This window comes from Acipenser ruthenus, chromosome 22 (assembly GCF_902713425.1).
Source record: "Acipenser ruthenus chromosome 22, fAciRut3.2 maternal haplotype, whole genome shotgun sequence".
Classification (NCBI taxonomy): domain Eukaryota; kingdom Metazoa; phylum Chordata; class Actinopteri; order Acipenseriformes; family Acipenseridae; genus Acipenser; species Acipenser ruthenus.
Window position 1 is genome coordinate 10,677,419 of NC_081210.1, and position 25,245 is coordinate 10,702,663.

The following is a 25,245-nucleotide window of genomic DNA, read 5'->3' on the forward strand; positions in this document are numbered from 1 at the left end:
AGCAATACAATGCCCAGACTTTGAATATTTTGTATCTTCTCCAAGCACTGTGTAAATTCTAATCAGGCTTTTACTTTATTTATCTTTTATATTGGCCACGTTTCTTCCCCCCTTTTTCTTGTTTGTTATTAAAATGTACTTGGTTGGTTCAATTCTCCCCTCATCCCACATTACATGAATTCCATCCCCCCCGAAAAAAGACACGGACAGCACTGTAGATCTCAATATTATCTTATTCGGGGCATTTTACAGTAAACTGGAAAGTCTATAATTTTCTTCATACAATAATATAATTACATCTTCCGGAATTTCTTCAAATGGAACAATAACATACATTAGTAATGAAAACAGAGATGTTGTTCAGCTTGTTGGTTTGCTTTTCAATACAATATCCTTCACACAATTATAATTCATTTACAATACAGTCCTCAGGTACCGTGAGTAGGATACTCTAGTGACACTGGAATGAGATCCATGTGCTTCAAGCCAGCTCTTTGGAAGCTAAAAATTGTGAAAAAAAAATCTGTTAAAAACTAGTAATACTTATTTACATACATTTTTTTGTGTTTTAAAACAAACGTTTGTATCAAGACTGTATGCAGGCCAACAACCTTGCTTGTTTACATCAGCAGACAGGTACATGTTGAGAAAATCAGATCTATTTAATAACACTCAATGCCTCCAGACTATTCATATTGCTACAATGAAACATGTATTAATCCAGAGCAAGGGGTGGGGAAGGGGCTGGTAAAAAGGATTTGCTATGATAATCCAATCATAACTATGCTATTCTAAATTAAGAAACATCTAAACACAGTAACAGAACTGCGTATAAGAGATAAGATTAATTTTCTCTTTGACAACAAAGCAGAAGAGCTGTTTACATGGGGGCTATTCGGATAACTGAAGCTTGGATGATTTACTTCAAAATGCTCACATTTCAAAACACGAGGGGTTTTGTGTGAAACGACATTGTAATGAAATTGGTCATTGGGCTGGGACCTGGGAGAAGTCTGTCCCACTACCAAGTTGCTGAGACCTGCAGCACCCCCTGGTAACAAAATGAAAGAATTGCACGGGACTCCACCCAGCGCTCGCTCCCTCACAGTAATCAAGTTACCTGCAGGCCTTCCAGTAACACCACGCAGAGTTCAGACACCATCAGATTTCTATTAAAGAGATTTCTTTTTAACAGGATGACATTAAAAGGATGTGTTCATAGTGAACATCATAGGGAAAAGATGACCTGAAATCCCTTCTGGCCCGCATAAAGTTCAATATAAGGATGCAAAAGTATTTTTTAACATACATTTGAATCTATTAGTGACTGATCAATTGATTTCACAGTGGACATGAGAGCTTACCAGCAATCACAGTAGACAGAGCGAGAGGGAGAGAGGAACAAGGCTACCACTACCAAAAGTTAAAGCCAAGTCTATTTTCATTTAAATTACTAAGTATATTTATTTAATTACCCAATGACTGGCCTGTCATCTACTACATCCATTGAAAGTTCAACAACTACCACCTACCGAGCAAATGTAAACACCACAACACAGTAATCCCAACAGTAGCCCTAAACTAACACAAGGTATTAAAACAAGTTATAAGTTAATACTATATGGTAATATTAAAACTACTGTCACATTTTAACTGGTAAAAGTAAGATACATTCCAACAGTAAAGATCTCCCTTGGAAACAAACCCAGATATTATATAAAGGCTGACATGCAGTACCAGGTTTGCAGAATGTGGAAAACACCTGTGAACGATGCCAGCTGGTCTCTGACCTTCAGGCTTGGTTGGCAGGCCTTGAGGCAAGGCTGGCTGGACTGCACAGCATGATAGAAGCAGAAGATTTTATAGAACCATCTTTTAGAGGTGTGCACTCAAATAGAGGAGAGGAGGGAGTAAACAGTACCAGGTAGGGACTGGGTTACAGTGGGATGGAACAGAAGAAAAAGAAGTGCACCTAAACAGCCACTGCAGAGCTGATCTTAACAGGTTTGCTCCCTTCGGAGAGACACAGCAAGCACAGTGGAGGGTGCAGTGCGAAGCCAGGGCACCATGGTGCCACAGCCCCCCAGGGGAAATTAAAAAAGGGGAGCAATAGTCATAGGGGAATCAATCATTAGGAACATAGATAGTCAGGTGTGCAGCCGTGATCCTGAGTGGTGAACGGTGTGTTGCCTACCTGGTGCCCCGTGCATGATATCACGACACGGCTGGACAGGTTCTTGGCCTGGGTGGATCCAGTTATTGTTCACGTAGGAACAAACGACATAGGTAAACACAATCAGAAGCCTCTGCAAAATAAATTTATAGAGCTAGGACAAAGGATTAAAAGCACAGCCTCCGGTAGTTTCTCGGAAATACTGCCGGTGCCAAGCGCAGGGCCAAGACAACAAGTGAGGATTAGAAGTTTTCAGACGTGGCTAAAAACCTGGTGTAGGCAAGAGGGGCACAGGTTTATGGGGCACTGGGGAACCTTCTCGACGGGGCGTGGCCTGTACCGGTGGGACAGGCTACACCTAAACAGGAGGGGATCCAGTGCTCTGGGGGAGAAGGTTAACAGAGTAATCAGGCAGAGTGGATAGAGCCAGGGGGAGCTACACTACAAACAACAAAGTACAAACAAATTGTTGCCGATGTACATAAACTGAAATGCCTAAGCATTAGAAATACATTTTTAGAAATACATTCTAGAAGCCATAGTCAAGGTGGATAACCATGACGTTATAGGAATAACGGAATTCTGGTTAACTAATACTGGAAAGTAATGGCAACAACAATGAATCAATTTGGATTAAATTAAAACAAACCTAAAGGTTTAATAGTGGGAGTCTATTATAGGCCCCCCAAGTCCGATGAATCATTAAAGAAAGATGTATATGCCAGCATCAAAAAAATAAGTAAGGAAGGGGGCACCCTAATTATGTGAGTACTGAACATGTGTGGTACAGTTTGCGTTTTGTAAACTGCGTGTTTTAGCTTGTGGGGAAACGGCTTAGCCATCCCACTTTTTAGTCAGGGCTGGTCCTGAGAGTTTAGTTAGTAATCCGAAGGAGTTAGGTTTTTGTTTTGTTTATTTTCTCATTAAAAGTGTGCTTAAAAGCACTTATCCATTCTGTGTGTCGGGTCTACAGTCTTAAAAGGGGCAAATGAATGTGAGCGAGTGAAGTTACATTAAATTATACAATGCACTGGTACGACCACACCTAGAATACCGTGTACAGTTCTGGTCCCTATATCATAAGAAAGACGTTGAGGCAATGGAGAGAGTAGAGGACAGCAACATGATTAATTCCAGGATTGATGGGTATGTCATATGAAGATGAACTGAAACAACTGAATCTGTATAGCCAAGAAAGGAGAGTCAGAGGCGACATAAGAGGTATTTAAAACTGTCAAGGGGTTTAACAAAGTAACTGCTGAGAATTACTTTTTTCACAGGTCACAGAGAACAGAAGCAGAGGCCATGGGTGGAAGCTGAAGGGCATATTCAGAATCAAGGGGAGAAGGAGCTTTTTCACAGAACGGGTGGTGAACCATTGGAACAGGCTGTCGGACAGAGTGGTTGAAGCAGAGACTATCGGATCCTTCAAGAATAAACTAAGTGCTAATGGACCACGCTGACACTAGTGAGTGAGCATAGGTGGGCCGAATGGCCTTTCCTTGTTCTAGAGTTTCTTATGTTCTTATCCTTTTTTTTTGTTCAACTTCTAACATCCTCATGTATATTGTGAAATCAATTGCTTTTTTGATCAGGCACTAATTAGATTAAAAGTTAAAGAAAAATACTTTTGCATGAAACAGTTACCATGTAAAGTTACAATAATGAACAATGCTGAAAAATTAAATAAATCAAAAAAATCAGGGGATATTAATTGGAGTGTTATTAGTTAATACTGGTTTCAGACCTGGATAAGAATCAATTGGGGAAGATAGTTCAAGAATATGGCTAATTAATGTATGAATTCCAGTTGTACACGGTAACTACGCAAGTAAACATATAAATCAAAAGTGTAATAAATTCCCAATCACCATTGCGCCAAATGAAGTAAACGAATTATGCCATCTCCCCACAGCAGTATTAACCAGCCCTTCAGGATTCAAAACCATTTGCAGACATCTTTCAGCTTATACACACGAGTGAGAGGGGGAGATAGGTACATCTGGATCTAAATAAAAAGGAGGTGTTTCAGGGGTACAGATTAATTCTGACTGGGTCACCCATTGCAAACAAGAAGAAAACAAAAATAATCATTCTCCTTCATTCTATACAAAATAACTGCAGCTACCAGATAGAAAGGTTTCTAAATATACATTAGATTTACATCCAAGGCCACTGCGAAATGTTAAGAAGCGAGCGCGAGTTGAAGAGGTTTGCAAGACAGTTCTAGAGGGGCTTCTTTATCTTGTAGGGATTCCACTGTGGGGCTGTGTAGCTTTTCCAGGGTGCTACCTCTGAATGACTGGGTTTTTACATTTCTGCTGTTCTTTGCAGAGCTTGATTTAAGGAATGTTTTTGGCAAGAAGGACACAGGTGAAACAAACAGAAATGTTCTGCAACTCAATGTCCTGCACATTCTAACTAGGCTAAGGGGCTGACAACACCTACACGATAAGCCACAGCTGGATTTTTCCCATTTTTATTTATGGAAGTTTACAGAACCAGGGAATCCAACTGGCTTGCATCAACCACTTTTTATTTGGGGCGATTCTCCAGTACTGTAGAATGCACTATAAGATCCAGCTGTGGCTTATCAAGCTATTGGTTATTATTATTATTATTATTTATTTCTTAGCAGACGCCCTTATCCAGGGCGACTTACAATTGTTAGAAAATATCACATTATTTTTACATACAATTACCCATTAATACAGTTAGGTTTTTACTGGAGCAATCTAGGTAAAGTACAACAGCAGTGTCCCCGACCGGGGATTGAACCCTCGACCCTCCGGTCAAGAGTCCAGAGCCCTAACCACTACTCCACACTGCATCAATTGAATCAACCCCTAAATTACAATTATGAATTAACAGAGAGAAAAAAAAGCTTGCATTTCACCAGGAAAGATGTTGGTTCTCAAAACACATTCTTCAACTTTTTTCTTCCCCCTTTTTTTGTTTGTTTCAACCAGCATGATAAATAGAGATAAATGGCTAATCAGAGTATTGAAATATACCCCAATATCTGATTGCCAGTTTTAATTTCTGCCAGTTCAGGAAATATTGCCCTAGTACTAAAGTATTATCCAAAAACAGTTTCCTGTAATATTTATAATGAACTTCATAGTTTCCAAAGTTTTAAAAAAATCATGTCAGGAATCGAATATGGTAGATCTGACAGTATTCACCCCTTTCCTTGCTTTTATAACTTCGATACTGTGAAAAGGAGTTCAGCAGTATAAAAATATATTATTCCACCACTTCTCTCCATTGCCATGCATTGGACTTTATTCATAGTGCAGTTCTCCCTCTTATCTTGCTACAGTGAAATATTTAAGTGATTTACATAATACAGTACAATTGCCTGCCAACATGCCTGACTGAACAAACCACACTGTATATAAAGAGCAGTGAAATTATATTCTTTCACATAATGCATTTAAACTAAATCTTTATAAACTATGAGAAATGTCAACATGAATTTTTATTTTATAATAATTCTGTTTGTAATGCAGTCGTTAATTACATGTCATTTCCCCAGGAGAGATTACAGTATCTCAACAGTATCTCAATATTTCCACTGCGACCTACCTCAATGTCAGAACAGAATGTGCAGAACTCCTTCTGACTGAGGCAGGAAGTCAGCACACGTATACAGGTATATTATTCTGACTGAGGCAGGAAGTCAGCACACATATACAGGTCTATTAAAACTGAGAACAGTCTGATTCTATAGCAAAACAAAGCTGAACATCATTCAGAAAATATCTTCATCTTTTTCATACCGTGACTTTAGAGTCTCTCATGTCTTTGCGTAATCCCAAAACAGTGACACTTCAAGGTATAAGTGCAATAAACATTTTTTTTTTTTTTAAACTTTCACCGGTGTAAGAATTAAGGTAATTAGGTGATTGACAATAATCCACTACTCCCCGAAATGTGATTGCCTGTGTACTTAAGTTAAGTATATGTAAGTGTAGCAGACAGTACTTAAAAGAATATGCAGTACTACAGTGCAATTGAATTTAAGCTTTTAGTCTATGCCTTTTTAAACTCCTGAGAAACTCTCAACTTCTCTTCATTGGCTTTGGCCAGACTCTCACTAGAGAGTAGGTCACTCCTACCAGCTTTACAACTACTGTGTGCTTTCCTCTTGCTAAGCCAGCAGAAAAATGAAAGCAAGCAACCGATTGGATTTTATTGTACGACAGGCCCTGTGGATTCTTTAAGACATGTTAGTTTTAAATTCACAACTGAAAGTTTACACTTCATTTACATTATTTCCAACACTGCCATTTTGTAAAATAGGCTCAGCCTATAGCCATCGGCATACTGTATTGCTTGCATTGTATAAATATCGGAGAGCCAGGGTTTACGTGAGAGTTGGTGAGATCGCCCCCTGCTGGCAGAGTGAAGCGTCACTGGCACACTGCTGCTGAGGACCAGTAATTTGGCCCTTGCTCTGCAGCACAGCCACAGGGAGTGGCCCTCCAGGCCATAGTTTGCGCTCCCTTATGTACAGAGCCAAAGCAGAGAGGGGTGAAATCACTAGCTAACACACACACACACACACACACACACACACACACTGAAACAGATACACTGAAACAGATACACTGGGGTTAACATGTGCACTGCTACCTAGTCAGGGACAGACTGAATAAATACATGCAATATCAGTGAAATGAATTTTCAAAAGAAACTTATTTTCCTCTACTACTGGAGACTAAACCACCACAAGAACTAGACAGGGACCAAACTACAATCTCCAACTAAAACGTGCTATTTCATCGTGAATTGTATTTTAGTAGTGTATTGAATAAAATGTTTGTACAAATGAATTGTAATCTGGTAATGCAATGGCAAACTCTATCTACATGAAGTAACAAATGAAATGGTAGGCTTGTTCGAGGAAAAGGTTGCTATATAGGCAGTTAATGCCAGTCCTAGAATCGAGCTGACCAGATTGTTTGGTACCTCCCATTAGGAGAACATCCTGAAGTCTCTTGCAGTATTTTGCTGATTTTAGTTTAAGTTTTCACTTGGACTTCAGTGAAGCCCCATTTAGCCTGCCACAGCACCAAGAACAGTCCCCAGTGGTGTCCCAATACCCATTACACAGTTAGTACTCGTCTTCCACTAAACTGACAGGGATATGGCAGGATAAATGGGCTTCACCTGGAATCAAAGTGCAAAATGATATGTTATCCTAATGTGAGCGAAGAAAATCAGTTTTAACCTTATTATTTCACCTATAAAAGGGGAAGGCAGAGTGCGGACATGTGAACCCGATGGGAGAAGCGCGCTGTCTCTCTCTCTCTCACACACACACACACACACAGTTATTTGGGAAAGCCAGGCCCCTCCTTCCCTGGTGTAAGGACTCCAACCACTGGAAGTCACAGGAGCCACTCAGTACAGAAAGACAGAAGTCCCTTCCATTGCACTCCCCACTGGCATGCCAGCCCCTGGATACAAACAAACTATTTACAGACAAGACCAGCCCGATACCAGGGATCCAAACTCATCACCTGAGCCCCCTCTTCTACTCCCTCACAGTGATGGCTCAGCGATGATGCAAGGGAGTAGGGGGCTCAGGGCCTGTCTCCAGGGAGGGAGGTGCTACTTCACCTCCAGGATAGAGGGGTTGGACTCCATGATAGCTACGATGATCCGGTCGATGTACTCCTGCAGTCGGAGGTTGATATCCTCTTGCTTGTGGATCGCTTCCATCAGCTGTAGGGGAAATTAGACAAAATAAAGCTCAGCTTCAGATTTCAACACAACTGCACCATTCATACCAGCCAACAAGTGCTGACACCAGGTTAGGGTTCATTATTAAGGGACACTTTATACCACCTGCATTTCCAGGAATATTACTTTAAGTGTGTTTTGTATAGTTCACTATTGCAGATTATTATTGACCTAACCAATATCTTTTCTCAACCACGGGGGCTTTGTCAGTCATTTCTATTAGGTGTTTTTTTTTTTTAAAGACGACTTGTGCGACTTTAATCCTACTGTCTCCAACTGTGGCAATGGAGTTCGTTGAAAAAGGGGAGAGAAATTACAATTGCACATCCACTTATGGTCTTTCTTCAAAGTGCAATAGTTATTAAATCGCAGTACACACTGATCTAAGCAAAAAACAGAGAAATGAAATGTGGACGAAATGTGGTAAGGTGCAGAGCAGTGACGGTGATGGAGAGCTGAGTGGATACCTCGTCACGTGACACCGAGTTGATCTCTGCTGCTAGTGATTCCGAGAAGGAGGCCGAGAAGAGGTTTTTGGCTCCCTGGATGCTGAGGTTGATAATCTGCCCGTTGAGCTCATCGTTCTGCTCCTTCAGGCTGCAGTTATCCTGCGTGGAAAGACAACAAAAAAAATCAGGATATTCCCCTTAAACTGGCACATTTCCAAAAAAAGAATTCAGCTAAATATACATACCTGCACAAACCATTTCTTGGTAAAATGAACAAACCCATTGATATATAATGTAAAACATATGGGGTACCACTGCACTTGTGGGACAGCTTGCTGGCTAGCTTCCTCATTATTGGAAGATGGGACAATTATCCATTCCGAGAATATTGTTAGATATACTGTACTTGTCTGTCTAAAAACCTGTCCCAGTGAAGATATGACTGTTTATATGAAATACAAGGGTTTATTATGATGCCATGGGGGAATAAAATGCATCAGCAAGGCAACAGGTTAGCAGGGAGGGGTAGGAGGGCGAGGATGTACCTGTTTGAGTCTCCGCACCTCCTGCTCCAGCTCTGCCTCTCGTGTGCGGCTGTTGTACTCCTGCAGCCCCGCGCTGGCCGATCGCCCGCGCCTCGCCTCCGCCTCCAGCTTGTACAACTGCAGGAGCTCCAGCTGCTTCCTCAGGTCTTCTATCAGCTGCAGGGACAGCAAGGAGACACTCACTTACTGTCCTCACTCAGCAAACGCAAGGGTAACATTAAGTGTGACTATAGCAAGTCACTTAAACTCTTTGTGCTCAGTCCTTCGGATGGGAGGTAAAACAGAGATCCTATTGTAAATTAATAAATAATAATAATAATAATAATAATAATAATAATAATAATAATAATATCCACGATAGACATACATTTTGATAGGCATTGCAGCAATTGAGAAGGGCACCCACAGTACTTGCTGCATGGCCCCCTTTAATTTCGAGCCCTGCTATATAGATGCATTTTGCTAGACAATACTTCTTGTTTTTGTAAAGGAAGAATAAAATCTGCACTGCTCACACATTATACGGCTTGCTGCTTTCTTTAAAATAAACTAAATGATTAGAATACTATGAAAATAAAAAATAGAAGGTCCAAAGCATAAGGCAATTGTGTTTTACACATAAGCCACCGCACACACAGCATGGGCCTCCCTTAGTATCTTAATCGTTCCTTTAATGTGTCTCATTTATATTCATGACCAACCAAGATAAAAATTCAATTCAGCAATACCTTCTATCTTATAGTGACAATTTGCTTTTGTTTTTTTTTCTGTTTAAGGATGAGTTAATTACTAAATCTACTGTTTTACTGTGTGTTTATCATGTGTCTTTATTAAAAAGAAACACATTCTTACCCTTTAAAAAATGAAATTGGGCCCTTTACAGCAATGTTTTAATAGTATAGCAAGAAAGCCTCCAGCACTCGCAAGACACAGCTTAGTTGCAGATACAGTAGAACCTCAATCTCAGAAGTCCCACACTTATGAACAGATCAATCAATCAAACAGACCACTTGAAAATACCAGTGAAAATTAGCATTTCTCTCTCTCTCAGTACAGAGGCGCCCATGCTTTTGCACACTCACCTCCTGCGTGGACTCATTCTCCTTCTGGTTCTTGTGTCTCTCATGAGCCAACTTGTCTGCCATCTTGCACCGGCTCTCCAGCTCCTCGTTGAGTCGCAGAGTCACATCCTCCACCTGGTCCTGGAGCTTCCGCCTCTCCTGCAGGGCGAGATAGGGTGCAGGTCAGTCACTGAGGCAGTGTGGCCTGGAGCTCCGAGCTGAGGGACTGGGAGGGCGGCAGTGTGGTTAGAGCGGAGGGACTGGAAGGGTGGCAGTGAGGAGGTTACAGCAAAAGGACTGGGAGGGTGGCGTGTGGCGTAGTGTTTAGAGATGAGGGACTGGGATGTAAGCTGTGTGGTGTGGTGTTTAGAGACGAGTGACTGGGATATAAAACTATGAGGTGTGGTGTACTATGGTAAACTATGGGACATAGTGTTGAGAGATGCAGGACTTGTTTTGTGTTTGAGCAAAGGTACAACCAGGTTTTATCATAACTGGAAAAGCAATTCTTAAGTTAGATAAAGAGTATGTAAAACTGCAAGGTGTGGTATATATTTTAAAGCAGGTATACAGTCTGCCTGCACACCCACTCCTCACACACTGCAGGAACTCTGTTGTTCCCTTGACTGGGGTAGGGTAGTCCCTTACCTCCTCCAACCTCTCGATGTTGGCGCGCAGGCAGGGAAGGCACGACTGCAGCTCACTGTTCTCCTCGTCCAGCTGCTGCAACCTTAAAAAACACAAACACAGGGCAGCTGCAGCCTGATCAACACAACACACATTCTTAATTTACAAGTTAGTGTTTGTAATTAAAAGCCACCAGGTGGCAGCATGGTGCTTTGCTGAGCGGTTAAAGAGAGTGGAAACAACATCGTTCTCACTAGCCTATCCAAGCACTGCAAGCCTTTTATGAAAATAAGACTCACAACACAGTACGAAACCACACAGGCCCTGCAAGTGTTTATATCCCCGAATTTAAATTCCAGAGCGCAATCTGATAGGAGATTCTTTGACACAGATTGATTAACCCTTTCTGTCCTGAACAAACCTACAGCTAGGGTCGGCCTTAAGGCAAGGTGAGCAAGGTGGCCGCTTAGGGCCCCCACCTTTTAGGGGGCCCCGTGTTCAAACGGACTGCCGTGAGATTTAATGTGTTCGCTATGTGTGCAAGCCTCTTCATTTACCACGAAAGTTAAGCTTTGCTAGTTCATGAAACACATTTTGTTGGTTAAAAAATGCTGATGCCTTGGTTAGATGCATATAATCATGGATTTATGTTAAAACCAAAAATCGGTTGTTGCAGCTAATGTAAATGTAATCCATTAATACAATTCAATGTAGCTGAATTCACTAGCTATTGTTTCATTAATATGTAGAACGTTTGGGCTACTCTGATCTGCCGTCTTAGGTTTCTTAATATAGCAATTATATATATATATATATATATATATATATATATATATATATATATATATAGAGCATCAAAAAAAAAAACTTAGCACTATTATAGCACATTTATTTAAAAAAAAAAAAAAAAAATAAGGTATATAAATGACAGACATTGACAAAATGTCATTCATCCTTGACCATGACACGCTTGAGTGACTATGACTGAAGCAGATGCACTTAATCACCCAGACTATCTGGGGGCTGATGTAAGCCACCACTCTGGTGTTGTCCGTGTGGATCAACATGTGTCTTCCCTTGTATCGTCGGGGAAAAGTGCTGCAGGATCAGATGAACTTCCCGCAGCTTCTAAACAAGCCCTGTACCCCCAGGACATTCTGACAGCGCCCCAACCTAAGTTGGAAGCGTCTGTGGTCACCACCTCTCTCCTCATGATACTGCCCAGATCTGCACCTAAGCACAGATGAGCTGGTTATTTCCACCACGAGAGACTTCCATACAGTGATGAGACACTGTGAGCAGGCGGTGCCGGTCAATGACAGGGTAAAGGACCCTATGGTTGAACCAGGTTTGGAGAAGGTGCATTTGTAAGAGTCCTAAGTGAAGGATCTGAGATGCTGTGCTATCAGACCCAGACGTCTCTGGAATGTCAGCACCCTCACCGTTGCGTTGGGATGAAAATGCTATGCGGAATCGAGGCTTACACCAAGATAGAAAACCCTTTGAGAGGGTGTCAGCCGGCTTTTGAAATGGTTCACTGTGAGGACCAGCCGTTGGACGTGGCTGGTGACCAGTCCCGTGTGCAACACCGCCTGTGCTGGTGACTCAGCACATACAGTGCCTTGCGAAAGTATTCGGCCCCCTTGAACTTTGCGACCTTTTGCCACATTTCAGGCTTCAAACATAAAGATATGAAACTAATTTTGCACGCCCAATTTTTCAGTTTTTTATTTGTTAAAAAAGTTTGAAATATCCAATAAATTTCGTTCCACTTCATGATTGTGTCCCACTTGTTGTTGATTCTTCACAAAAAATTACAGTTTCATATCTTTATGTTTGAAGCCTGAAATGTGGCAAAAGGTCGCAAAGTTCAAGGGGGCCGAATACTTTCGCAAGGCACTGTATCAGCCAGTTTTCCAGGTAATTGAGCACCCTGATGCCCCAGAAGAGCCAGTATTGCGTCCATGCACTTCGAAAAACTGCGTGAAGCTGCGGTCCCTTGAGAGGCAAACCTTAAGTATTTCCTGTGGTCTTACAGGGAACCTTACGGGAGCCTTTGTTCAGATTGGGATGTCTGAGGGCGAGGATCGGTCTGAGACCACCATCCTGTTTCTGCACCAGGAAATACCTGGAGTAAAACCCTTTTCTTTCGTTGAGAGGGTGATCAATTGAAATGGCCTGTTTCTGCAGCACGGCCGATACCCCGGGGGGCCTCGTGCAAAAAATCGGAGAGAACCGGTGGGGCCGAGATAGAAGATAGAGAGTTTGGGCTCATCTTCCATGGGCCAAGGCACATGCAACGTCGTGGTAGCTCGTTTGACCAGGGCAGTGAGCTCCTCTGACAGGGAAGGGCTTACCACGGGAGCCAAAATGATTCCACGTCCTCAGACAGGAAAATGAATTCTTGGGCATCCAGGTCCTCGGATGCAGCAAGGGAACAGGTCTTTAACTGCTCCCTCTGCATGCTCCCTTCCTAGGCAGTAGATGCACCTGTCGTGCTTATCTTCTGCCGGAATGTTCCTCTTTCAACAGCAGGAGGGTGAAACCCAGCCATGGTGCAAGGTTGTAATAAACAGTTCAGCAATACATGCACACAAAAAAAAGACAGTAACTCTGACTGGAGATGAAAAGGCGCTAACAATAAATAATATTGACTCTCGAAGAGCCAAGCAGCAAGGGAGAGAGCGTGAACTTAGCCATAGAAAACAACTGAATCCTTGGGAAGGGGCGGGAAAGCCGTCTGCTTTGCACAGCGCACAAGGCCGTGGTGGGACTTAATCAGAACCTAGGCTAAGATAGAACTATACACTTAACATTAAAGTGAAATCATTTCAGAATTGAAATGAGAGAGAAAGTTAAATATCAACTTATCTCCATAGTTTTGACTGAAAAGTCTGAGCTCACTCCTTTCTCAGGCAGGCTGAAAGAAATATGGTGCTTATCCGTGTGACAGTCGTTGATATATCCTCAAGGCAAAGATGACCCCTCACACAGAGGGGGCTCTTAAAGGAGCAGCTCTGAAACACGTGCTCAGGTAATTAGGGCTATAAGAGATATACAGTATCCCACTTGGTAATGGTTACATTTCATACTTGAAAGGGAACCAAGAAACAGCACAAAAAGGGGGACCAGTGATAATGTTGCTAGTGCCTATAAGAGTTTGCAGGGTTTCCTCACAAAGGATGTCATGTGAGCGTTTGTTGTTTTCTCTTGGAGTGAAGACGGCTCTCTGATTAGCTTTGTGTGCCACTGACCTGGCTTGCAGGTTCTCGATCTCAATGCTGCGCTCTCTCTCCACCTTGCACAGCACCTCCTTCTGCCGGCGGATCTCAGTGAGCAGGGCCTCCTCAGAGCGGGACTCCTGTTCCTTCAGCTGCTCCTCCAGAGCGTTCGCCCTGTGCAGGGAAAGCAGAGAAAGCAAGTCAGTAACACAGATCCACACAAACACCCCACCACTACAGTCCATATAAGGAAAAACATACCATGACAAGCACATCCAGTTAATAGAAATATGGCATACAGTAAGTAGCACATAGATTCAGATACCTTCACTAAAAAGTCCTTTAAATGTATTTATAGCCTCAGCGCCTTACCTGTGTACGAGCTGCAGGTTCTCATGTCTCAGACGGGTATGCTGCTCCCCATTCGCTGCTGAATCCTTCTCCAACTCCGACACACGTTTCTCCAAGAACATGACCTGCATAGGACAAACACTGCCTCCGTCACCCCACAGACCACAAAAACATGCACAGGACAAACACTGCTTCAGGTCACCTCACAGACCACAAGAACAAGACCTGCACAGGACAAACACTGTCTCAGTCACCTCATACACTACAAGAAACTTACCACTCAGTGCACACACACTCGTTCAATCAGGTCTGACCGCTGAAACAGAGGTGCCAGGATTCACCAATAAGCCAAGTGCTTATCAACGTGCTGGGATTGAAATCTGGTTTGAATCCTAGCTATTCAAAAGGCCAAAGAGATATGGTCTCATAATAGAAATATATGCTCAAGAAAAGTAAGCAGCAACCATGACTTCCATAGTGCTGTCTTTGAAATGTCTACATACTCAAAACTGAAACAAAAAAACACAGGACAGCAGCTATAATGCTGCATATATTAAATGAGTTGGCTAGCACCGTTTTAAACAGCTTATCACCACTTCTTGTGAAGTTACTGTCCAGGTGCTTTGGAAACTTGTATTAAGGATGCTCTACAATGTAAGCTATATTGTATTGCTATGATGTGCTGTGCTCATCTGCCCCCACCATGCACCTTGTCAGTCATATCAGTCTCTGCGAACTCCATGATGTCTCTTGACAGGTCCTCTATGCTGTCCAGTGTTAGTGTGCTGGTCTGGTGAAGGTGCCTGTCAGGGAGAGAAGAGGAGTCAACCACCCTTTATCTATGGACGTGCAATGCAATGCTACTATCCACTTCTACACCAGACTGTCAGGCTCATTGCTCTGCCAATGTCTCTGATGATATAGGAATGCGATTCTATCTACTCTTCCACCCTCAGATCCCAGCTGCCACGCCCTGCTCGGCTCACGTACCTCGCCATCTTCCTGCTGGAAAGACTCTTGCTGGAGCTGCAGGGTGAAAAACAGGAAACAAAGTCAGGAACAGGAATCCAGGGCTGGGGGAGCAGGAAACAGAACCCTGCCCCTGTACCCCCCTCCTTCCCAGAGCACTGGGGGCTGACTGCCAGAGGGGTGAAGGGGGGGTCACAGTCTCACACTGCTGCTCATAACACACACACATACAGCACGCTAGCAGCCACACCACAAAGGGCCGCTGTGGGATACCGAACCATTCACTGTCCACCTGAGAGACCACGTGATACTGTTCTCACTTTCACCACACAACGAAGGACTTGTAGGCCTAGACTAAAGTTAAATGGTCTCCGCAAATTGCCAGTATTTTACATAAGAATATCAATAAACATACATTTTCCACAACTGTTGTAAAAACATAATTAGTGTCATATTATGAAAAATATAAGTGTGACGCACTGTTTAAGGATATCGTTTAACATACAGACATACTATATCCCTGTCGCATGCAGAGGATGAATTCAAGAATATTAATGTAATAGAGACCATGTAACCTACATTAAAGGTATCAGTACCAGGTAATTTATATTGGATTTGAAATATTTGCATATCTTGAATTAACACATCAAAACAATGAGAAACAAAAGGTTTTCTGAACAATAAAAGGGGTAAGTGATTGTGTTCAGCTAATAAGGAAAAGCATTTGTTTCCTTCCATCAGCCATGCTTACCTGTGCAAATGCATGTAAATAAATGTCTCAGACTTGCTGAGAATAAAAGCAGCTTATTAATGACTCCCCATTAGATTAGGACAGCAATGTTCGGATCACACCAAGCGAGCAGGGATTGATAAAGGTGACAGTTTTCATGAACACACACACTCGCACAGTGACAGGAGATGAGCAGGTGGCATGCGTTACCTATTCATTTCAAGGTAATTCAGGCGGGCAGAGAGGTCCTCAAGGCGATTAATTTGTTTGTGACACTGGCTACAAAAAAAGTCCAGCACCTCCTCCCTAAGAAAGCTCTGTAAGCTTGCAGGGAAAGAACCAGCGCTGGAGAGTGAGAAAGAAAAAAAGAAAAAGGAAAAGAAAGACAGTGATCACAGGGATGTGTGTTCCTGAGCAACCCCATTTCCCTGCCATCATTATCAGAGGCAAAGGCTTCCAGTTTCTGCATTACACAATAACATGCACCTTGGAGGGGGCCTTAATATACACATAGCAGGATCCACCATTCCATGACTAATTGTCATTTGCTTTATAACCATAAGCCAACATACTTTGTATTGCTTCGTTATTGATGACAGCTACCATAGTTACATTCTCCAAGTAGAAATGCAATATGACATAGTATATGTAAAAGGTACTTTGACAACAAAAATTCTGAGCAAAAATGGTGCTTAACCAGCACAGCCAACAGCCTGATTATTAATCACTAATTAAGACGAATCCCTTATGTCACTTGACAGCCTGTTGCAAAGCCCGGGACAGCAAACACTGCCTCAGTTTGCATGCTGACTGATACTGTGCTGCTTGACTGGGGCAGTGCCTGAGGAGCTGGCACTGCAGGGCTTCAGTAGCTCACAAATCAAGACCAAAGTTTGATATTTGTTTATCTTTGAAATCTACCACTAAACTAGAACCACAGACCTGGCTACTTGTTAACAGAGACAAAGCCACTGTATAAAGAGTAAACTGCAATATACAAGTGTGACAGGATAGCGTCGCTGGCAAAGCTGTTACTACCAGGAAGGGAAACTCAGACACACAGCTGCAAGTTTACTTACTAGTGCGCTCTTTTAATAATAACTAATAAAACAATAAACAAAACACTCGAAACGAAATACCAGAGTCACGGTGGCCAAAACAAACATTTAAACAAAACAATACAAACACTTTAAATCCCCTGTGGTTTCAGGCCAAGCCATCACTTCCAATGAAACGCTGCACTGAACTCCCCTAAACACCAACAGCACAGCACAGCAAAACACGATCCTCCACCAACACCGACATTAACTCTAACATTAACATCCGTGATTACTCTTTTCATACATGTTTCTGCAGGGATGAATTAAACTTCCTCCCTACCAACCCAATATCCCCCACAAGATCTCCAGAATTTCCTTGCTAATGCAGGCCTCAATGCTAATGCAAGTCCTCAAAGTTCGTCTGGTCTTCACAGCACTGTATTATTCAGGTATTGCCTTTTGAATGTACAGAAATTTTTTGTCCTGATGAAGTTACAAGATGGCAGGGATACTGCAATAGCCCAAGGAACAAAGTGGTCACGTCGCAATACAGAGCACAAAAGGTAGTGGCTCAGAGAACATGCAGTAAAAACACAGCTTAATAAAATTAATAAAATTAGCACGGCTCTAAAAGGAATAATAGGAATTAAACATTAATTCCGACTCCCAGATTACAAATCCTGGATAAACTCCTTTGTGCAGAAAGAGAAAAAAATAACAGACTGCAGATAAGGGTTATGCAGTTAGGTGCTGGAGAAAGACAAAGTGAGGGATATCAAGATGCAGTGTGCTAGAAAAGCCCATTACAAAGGGTGACTCGAATAATCTTGAAGGCAGTGCTCTTCATACTCTACCTGTACAATTCCTGATGCAGTTTTTAGCAATTTTATTAAATATGTTACCAACCATTGGGGTCTAGTCAAAACATTTGCAGACATTAATACCATGGCCTAAACGTGTTGACCCTCTTTTTCCACTATTTCTAATCTACAGTATTCACTGGGATAGCCCTCCAGGACTGGAATTGGGCACCCCCGCTTTAGAGTAATGAAGAATTCCATGTAGATGGTCAGTCATGTCAGAAGCTCTTTCTACCTGGGTGAGAGCAGCATGGAGCTCTCAAGCTGGCTGGTCAAGCTGGTGTCCGCATCCTGCCCCGTGGTGGAGGTGTCAGCTAGCAGCTTCGAGTCACGGCCCTCCCCGACGTCCTCAAAGTGCTCCTCTTCCCCACTGATCACTGTCACCAGAGAGTGGTTGTTGAGCTCCGAGCCCAGCGAGAGATGGTGCTGGTGGGGCCTGGGGTGAAGGCACAAGTGTTAAAACATCTTGCTACTACACAACCCGGCTTCAGGCCCAGTCCCGACACTGTGACATGTTCACAAAACATTAAACCCCAGTGCTAACACCAGAAAGCACAACAATGTTTTAAGACTTACTCAGATTTAAGATTTATGCTCAAAGAATGCTTTTGATAAACTAGTAATGAAACAGTCAAAAAGTAGGCTAAAAACTCAAATGTGGCCTATTTAATTTTACTTTGTGTTTTTTCCTCTCCCTTGTGTAGCATTTTTGGATGACTGTCTTGAAAGCAAAAGGATAACAGCATATAGTTATTACCAAAATGTGAATGTCTCAAAGCATGTAGTCTCAGAAACCAAGAACTCTGAAATATGACTGACAGAAAATTGGATAATAACTTTATCGACATCTAAGGCTGAAAATATATAGAAGAATGGAGTAACTGCCACAATGGAAACACAATTTCTGGAAATTGCAGGATTTGTAAACCAGCTGGATTTAATGCTTCTATGGGCAATCAAGCCCATCCTTAAAGAAAGCTGCACCTTTGTGTTCTGTCCTGACTGGAATTCAATGTGAACCAGTCACCCACAGGGGACAGCGTTATGGACTCCAAGCCCGACTAAGAAGCAGGATATGCAGACACAATAAAGGAACTGGAGGAAATCATTAGAGGAACAAGAGCAGATGTTCTACAAAGTCAAATGGAGAGCATGCTGCACTGTAGCAACACAATGTGAATTTAAACCGGGCTTGGGTCACAAGCACAGCAAAGCCTGGAGGGCTGAACTGAAGGGAGGGTGGTGGTGTTACTGTGAGCTCATTTGCAGACATCTGCCTAGGAATGGAGAGGGACTGATAGACCTGGTTTTGATCAACGTTGTATTTAAGACAACTGACATCTTCACTATCGGAGGCAGGTGGCAGTTCTGTGTAGCAATATTTCTAATCAGTCTTATAGAGATCATTGAGTCTGTGACAATGGACTGCAAATTAGTTCACAAGGCAAACTTTTTTGGGGTCCATTATCACCCAGTAATAATGGTCGGCTATTTGGTCAATGTTCACAGGTATTCAATTGAAGTTGCTCATACTGCGTGGAATGAGACCCTACACACAGTGTATTAACTTATAAAGCATTTTCCGATTCTTTGTATGTTTTTCAGTGCTTTCACTGTTTAGATACTCACTACAATCAAATTAAGTGGTCACAAGGATATGCTACAAAAATAGATTTGAGTAAAAGTTGTTTTAAATACTTTTTTCATCTTCAGAACTGTGCTGTATGATCCATGATGTTAAGAGAACCTGTGTTTCTTTACCCTACAAGGGGCCAGCCTTTTTAATCTCATTTGTAATCCTAAAACACAAACCTAACTGACTGCAACAACACACTGCTCCTTTTCTGTGAAGGGATGGGTTTCCATTGCAAAAAACAAACCAAGACTAGCACTGGCCATGCCTCCCTGTGGTTTGATGAAAGCCGTTGAAGAAATATTAAGCTCCCTCTTCTGTACTTGTTTGTTCATTGCTTAGCTGCTGCAGGAGATTCCTAATGGGGCTGCTTCTGCAAGAATGCCTGGTCCAAGACAATGAGAGCAAACTTCACATATAACAGAAAACTATCCTTTTTAAACCTGGATCTGCTATACGGGAACCTATACTCTCAGCTCCACCTGCCTCTGTCCCTCCAACACAGAACAAGTTACTGTAATGATCTGGAAAAGCACTAGTATACTATAACCATGCTCAATTTGAATCTTTCTTGTTAACCTTTTACTTTCTGTCCATTTTATGACATGAAAGAGCTTTCTTTATAACTATTATGTTTTGTTAATGGTATATTCATTTCACTTTACATTCCTAACAGGTAGATTTAACTGTAGGAAGACAAGCTTCTTTCTGTGTAATACTCGTTTGTTGCAAGGTCACTTTGTGAATCAAAACCAGTAGGAGGGGCATGCAGATCTTTCCAATCAGAAGATACAGAGCAGTGTTGTTAATAAACACATGCTTTTGTGTAAAATCAATAGTTTTTAGATTTTTCTGTATATGGACATGATGAATGTATACTCCTATATCATTCTTGTATTTCTTAACCTCATACAGGACACTATTTATTGTCTTTGTGCAAACTTACTTAGTGCTGACAGTTTTTTTTTTTCGTTCTACTGAACAGGAGCCATGTTATAGCCCATGTTATAGCCCAGCAAATACAAAGATGACCTTTTTCCTTAAATGCTGCTTTTGATATACATGTACCCTTTCACAGGACACACAACTCTGATATTTCAAATTTCTAAATCCTGTATGAGAAACCATTCACTGTTAAAGACGTGTCAGAATTTGAGTACATCTTATCTTGTGTATAGTTGTCATCCCGTGCATAAGGCATACACCATAGATCTACATTTTAAAAACTAGAACATCTTCATTTTTTGTGATTTTAAAGTCAATATGTCGTGTGTAGGGTGTCAAATAAATTTGCACAGTTGAGCAACCAAACTGGATGAGATGACATCTCTTAGCAGCAACTGACTCTACACACGACGTATTGACGTAATATAATGTAGGTTGAAGGAGAGTGCTGGACTCTTCCCTACAATAATATAATGAAGGAGAGTGCTGGACTCACCCGTTGGCCCCCTCCTCAGTGTAGGACAGCGCTGCGTCGATAGCGCTGTCCGTCTCCACCTCCTCGTGCATCTCCTGGTGCACCAGCGTGCCGGTGTCCTCGTCCGTGAAAGTCTCACACTCGCTGTAGGTGCTCTCTGAGCCCAGGTACGCGCTGTCCGTCACCTCGTTCTGCTGTGGGGAGAGGCAGGGATGCCAGGAATGAATAAGATTTAATGAAAACTTCAATTAGAGGTTGAGGCACTTGGCTAAATTATAAAAGCTGTTTGTTTTAAACTTTAAAGTTCAAAAGAACAAACACTAAAATACACTGTTACTTAGGCAGAGTCAAAAGTTTTCACACAAAATCATACATACATTAGTGTGCACATGTATTAAAACACCCCACTGTTTCTGTAGTTTTGATTTGTTATGCATATGAAATTAAATCACTGTAGAAAATGGTCAAAATAGGCAAATTAGTCATTGTGTAATTTAATTGATGACTAATAGGCCGCCCATGCAATTCATTTAAAATAGTAAGAGAAAAGGAACATAAAGCCACAAATGGTCAAACATTTTGTCATTTTAATATCAACCCTAACTGATGCATAAACAAAGTTTTTTTGCAAATAATTTTTTTGAGAATATATTTATAACTAGAAGCCTATATATATATATATATATATATATATATATATATATATATATATATATATATATATATATATATATATATATATTCTATTATAGAGCACAAAAAGTAAAACTAGCTATATTTGTGAAGTTGATTAAACACGTCACAGGTGTATATATAAATACACATGATTAGCTTTTCTTCACCTATTAAAAAAAAAAGCACAGCGCTGCTACAGCACAACCTAAAGAAAACCTTCTGAATATAAATACATCAGCAGCAAAATCTGAAATCAAAAACATTATTTTTCAACAAAACATATTCTAGCATTATTTTAAAATGACTGTGAACAAGACAGTAAATCAATCAAGTAACAGTACATCCCAACATTAATAAATCAATTGTGTAACAAGATGAATCATTTTGATTAACAACTCGATTTAGTTAATATTAAAACATAATAGCTTCAAATTAGTCACAAAACATATTAATCATAGGCAATCATTGGATTTTTAAATTAACGTTATCAGATGTTAAGTTTGTACAAAAACATTTCTATAAAAAACAAAACAAAAAAAACCATGTGCATCTCGAAACCTGGCCCACAGTACACGTGCATTTATTACAAGTGAAAACATCACATCATTCCACGTCAACTCAACCACAAAAGGGGCATTTTCTTGCCCCGCCGTCTCAGATTTTGCTAGAAAAATTAACCTGGGGGTTTTTGTGCCCGCTGAGTTCAGAAATGCGAAACAGCGAACGAACCTTCGAACACAGCGCTAATTATAAGTGTACGTTTTTGCCTTTTAGTTATCGATAATAACAACAACAACAACAATAATAAAACATGTTAAACGACAATCACATTTGCATGGTGGCAGATGTTAGCACATTAGTGGTGTATCAGTGTGATGTATCTTTACTACAGGCTTTCCTACTTTCCCCACTGGAAATTTGTCAAATCGCACCCTGTATGTTAGTGACGTGGTCTTAATCTAAAAACTAATCTAATCTGCGTTTAACAGCCACATTGGGGTAAAATGTTACAATGATAAGTAAAGTGTTGTCAGTCGGAATACAATAATAAGATTCTACTGCTTAAGGGAACCCCAAGCCCTCTGCCTGTTCTGCTTCCCCATGACCACCAGCCACCACTGACATGCATCTATAATATGAACATTCAAAATACAAGCACAAACCAACAACAGAATTAAACTGGGTTCCAGCGAAAGCTAATAAGAGGTGAGTAGTTTTATAACTTTGGTTAGCACATTTAATAATGAGCACTACTTAAACAAGTCTCTGCACTTTGAAGTGAGAACAAGGAATCTTACATAGAGAACAACCAACCAGCTTTCTGATAGACTTCCGACAGCAAAAGGTAGGCAGGGTTTTATACAAGTTTAAAAGACACCATACACATGCAAAAAAAAAACAAAAAACATTCACATCAAAATACAATGCAGGTACCTTACAGAAACAGGCGTAGTGTTACAAACAAAACCGACTACCAAACTGTCTAGAAACCTACCAGCCTCACAAAAAACGCTGACTCAGGAACCAGAAATCCGAACAGGAGAGACACTGTGTCCCTAACAACATTGCGCTCCAGTCAAGGAAGGAAGTGTGGTCATGGGATTCCTTATTAAGGGGAGTTTAGGGTTGCCTTCTCTCCTCTCTGTTTCACAAAAACAGGGCGGTACAGCACAGAGCAAGGTCTTTCCTGCAGTCTTCTCCAAGGCAGCTCGCCCAGGTGAAAGTCCACAGTACGCAGACACTGCAGCTGAAGGAGCCATGCAGTGCAGTCACATCCAGGGGGCCAATAGAGGAGAAGCTCTGTCAAATATTTACAGGGCTGGACATCCGTGGAGACCCAGTGCCTTTCAGCTGGAGTCTCTTCAACTTTTAAAATTAGACAAGTACTGTCCGGCAGCTTTGCTACAAACTCAATTACCATATAGTCCTGCAAATACACTTTAATATGGTATTTTATCAATGTTATTGTCACAGCTTACCATGCTAGTGTATAGTAATGCAGACTTATAAAACCCCAACGCCCTGAATTAGTCATCTTCAGCTGCAGGGCACGTACACACAGAGCTAGGCGCATGGGCTATCATGTATGAAACCAAAAGGAGCAGAAAACATTGTATACCAAAGTACAAATCCATGTGTCTATTTACATGATTTTACGTTATAAGGCTCAGAGAAAACCCTGGAACTCAATATACTCAGCACTGAAGTTTTTTAGTAATGTGTGTCTCTGCTCTGCCAAAATGTATAGCCATCAGTATCACGATAAAGATCACCCTGACCAACCTCATCCTGTTACATATAGATGGACAGACAGGCCTTTTTGATCTTATCCCTAACTTAATTTTCTTACCTCTTACACTACATTTATGAACCTGCCAGTCAGTTTGGTTTTCTTCTGGTAAATTATTGAAATATTCTACGATTTAGCATTTACTGGTTTTCTGGTAAACATTTAAATATTTAGGAGCATTTGTTGTACAATACCTCTAGGAGAGAATTATACATAATGAATGTGACAACGCTATTTTTTCTGATTTATTAAATAGGTTTCATTCTGAAATATCTTGCAATTTTTAGACCATGAAATAAGACTTTTTTTTTTTTTTTTTTACTGTGAAGAAAATAAAGCCCAATCTATTGTTATTTATGACTGGGGTATTGGTTGATTTAATATTCTCCATATTCCAAACTGAATGGGAATGTTCATTTCAGGAACGTGGCGACAGGCTTGGTAGTTAGTTAGCTTTCAGCCCAAGTACTAGCAGGCAGTTCCAGCCAACCAATCCTCTGCAGTTTTTTTTTTTTAACAAAACAAGGCAAAACTGAGCTTTGTTAAAGCTTTGAAAAAGAGAAGCAACTGAGCCAGTTCATGCTTGGCCAGGAACTAAAGCAGCTTAATAAAGCAGCTGTAGTCAAACACACTCCTTAATCTTTTACAAGGATGAAAGGGAACAAAAACCTCTCAACAGCAGCTCAGAATGCAGGTTCCACTTTCACAACCCGATTTCAAATCAAATACATGCCTTGTTTTTTTTTTTTGTTTTATTAAATATTAATTCTACAGTGCAGCTGAAACATTATATCTCTCTAATGAACATTTACGCAGAGATGACAAGGGAAGAGTGAGATCTGGAAAAACACCATTTTAAAAAGCATCGTCATTTCATTTCTTTTATGAGAACTGCTAAAATTGTCGCCCAAAACGTTTCAATATTTAGGGCATGGAATATTTTTTTTTTCATTTAAATCACAACGTGTTACTCCATATTGTGTGCATTTGCATAACATTGTAACTTGAATAAAACTAATTAGAAATGAAGAGCTCCCTTTAAATGTCATCTTGCCAAGGCCAAGCTACATACACAGTACAGACGAGGGCCCCAGTTTCTCATTATAGCTGTAAATCTGTGTTAATTAGATCTAACCTTTTTTGTGTAAACAGTTGTTACTGTTTAAAACTGTCAGATTTTTAATATAAATATATACTTGATTAGATATTTACAGACATGTTTATAATGTTCTTCAGCAATTCAAATTTCACGTTGGCTTTCACACACAGTATTCAATTACTGTAGTTTAGTGTATCAACTTTCTTTTTAAAATATATATGAATTTAGGTACAAATGGACACATGATTCCTTATCCCACAGATTGGCATGCTCAAAACCTGTGCTACAAAATGTCCTGACCAAGCAAGATGTACATAAATACGGATACAACGGTTAAAACGTGCCTACATT

The 25,245-nt window shown here is 41.0% G+C and overlaps 1 protein-coding gene across 3 annotated transcripts in view; it reads right to left on the reverse strand.

The window, feature by feature from the left end:
- Nucleotides 1–213: 213 nt before the first annotated feature.
- LOC117431405 (rab11 family-interacting protein 3-like) overlaps nt 214–25,245 on the reverse strand; it is a 54,099-nt gene continuing 29,067 nt past the window's right edge. Inside the window, exons 4-15 of one of the 3 annotated variants that reach the window (XM_034052279.3) lie at nt 20,852–21,021; nt 18,013–18,213; nt 16,088–16,222; nt 15,169–15,204; nt 14,888–14,981; nt 14,200–14,303; nt 13,861–14,001; nt 10,628–10,709; nt 10,001–10,138; nt 8,919–9,074; nt 8,392–8,532; nt 214–7,906 (exon numbers count right to left, since the gene is read on the reverse strand). In XM_034052279.3, the coding sequence (XP_033908170.2) occupies nt 7,793–7,906; nt 8,392–8,532; nt 8,919–9,074; nt 10,001–10,138; nt 10,628–10,709; nt 13,861–14,001; nt 14,200–14,303; nt 14,888–14,981; nt 15,169–15,204; nt 16,088–16,222; nt 18,013–18,213; nt 20,852–21,021 (1,512 nt within the window). In that variant the 3' untranslated portion in view covers nt 214–7,792. Of the gene's footprint in view, nt 7,907–8,391; nt 8,533–8,918; nt 9,075–10,000; nt 10,139–10,627; nt 10,710–13,860; nt 14,002–14,199; nt 14,304–14,887; nt 14,982–15,168; nt 15,205–16,087; nt 16,223–18,012; nt 18,214–20,851; nt 21,025–25,245 lie in introns of all 3 variants that reach the window. The other 2 variants (XM_034052278.3, XM_034052280.3) reach the window with 2 other exon arrangements.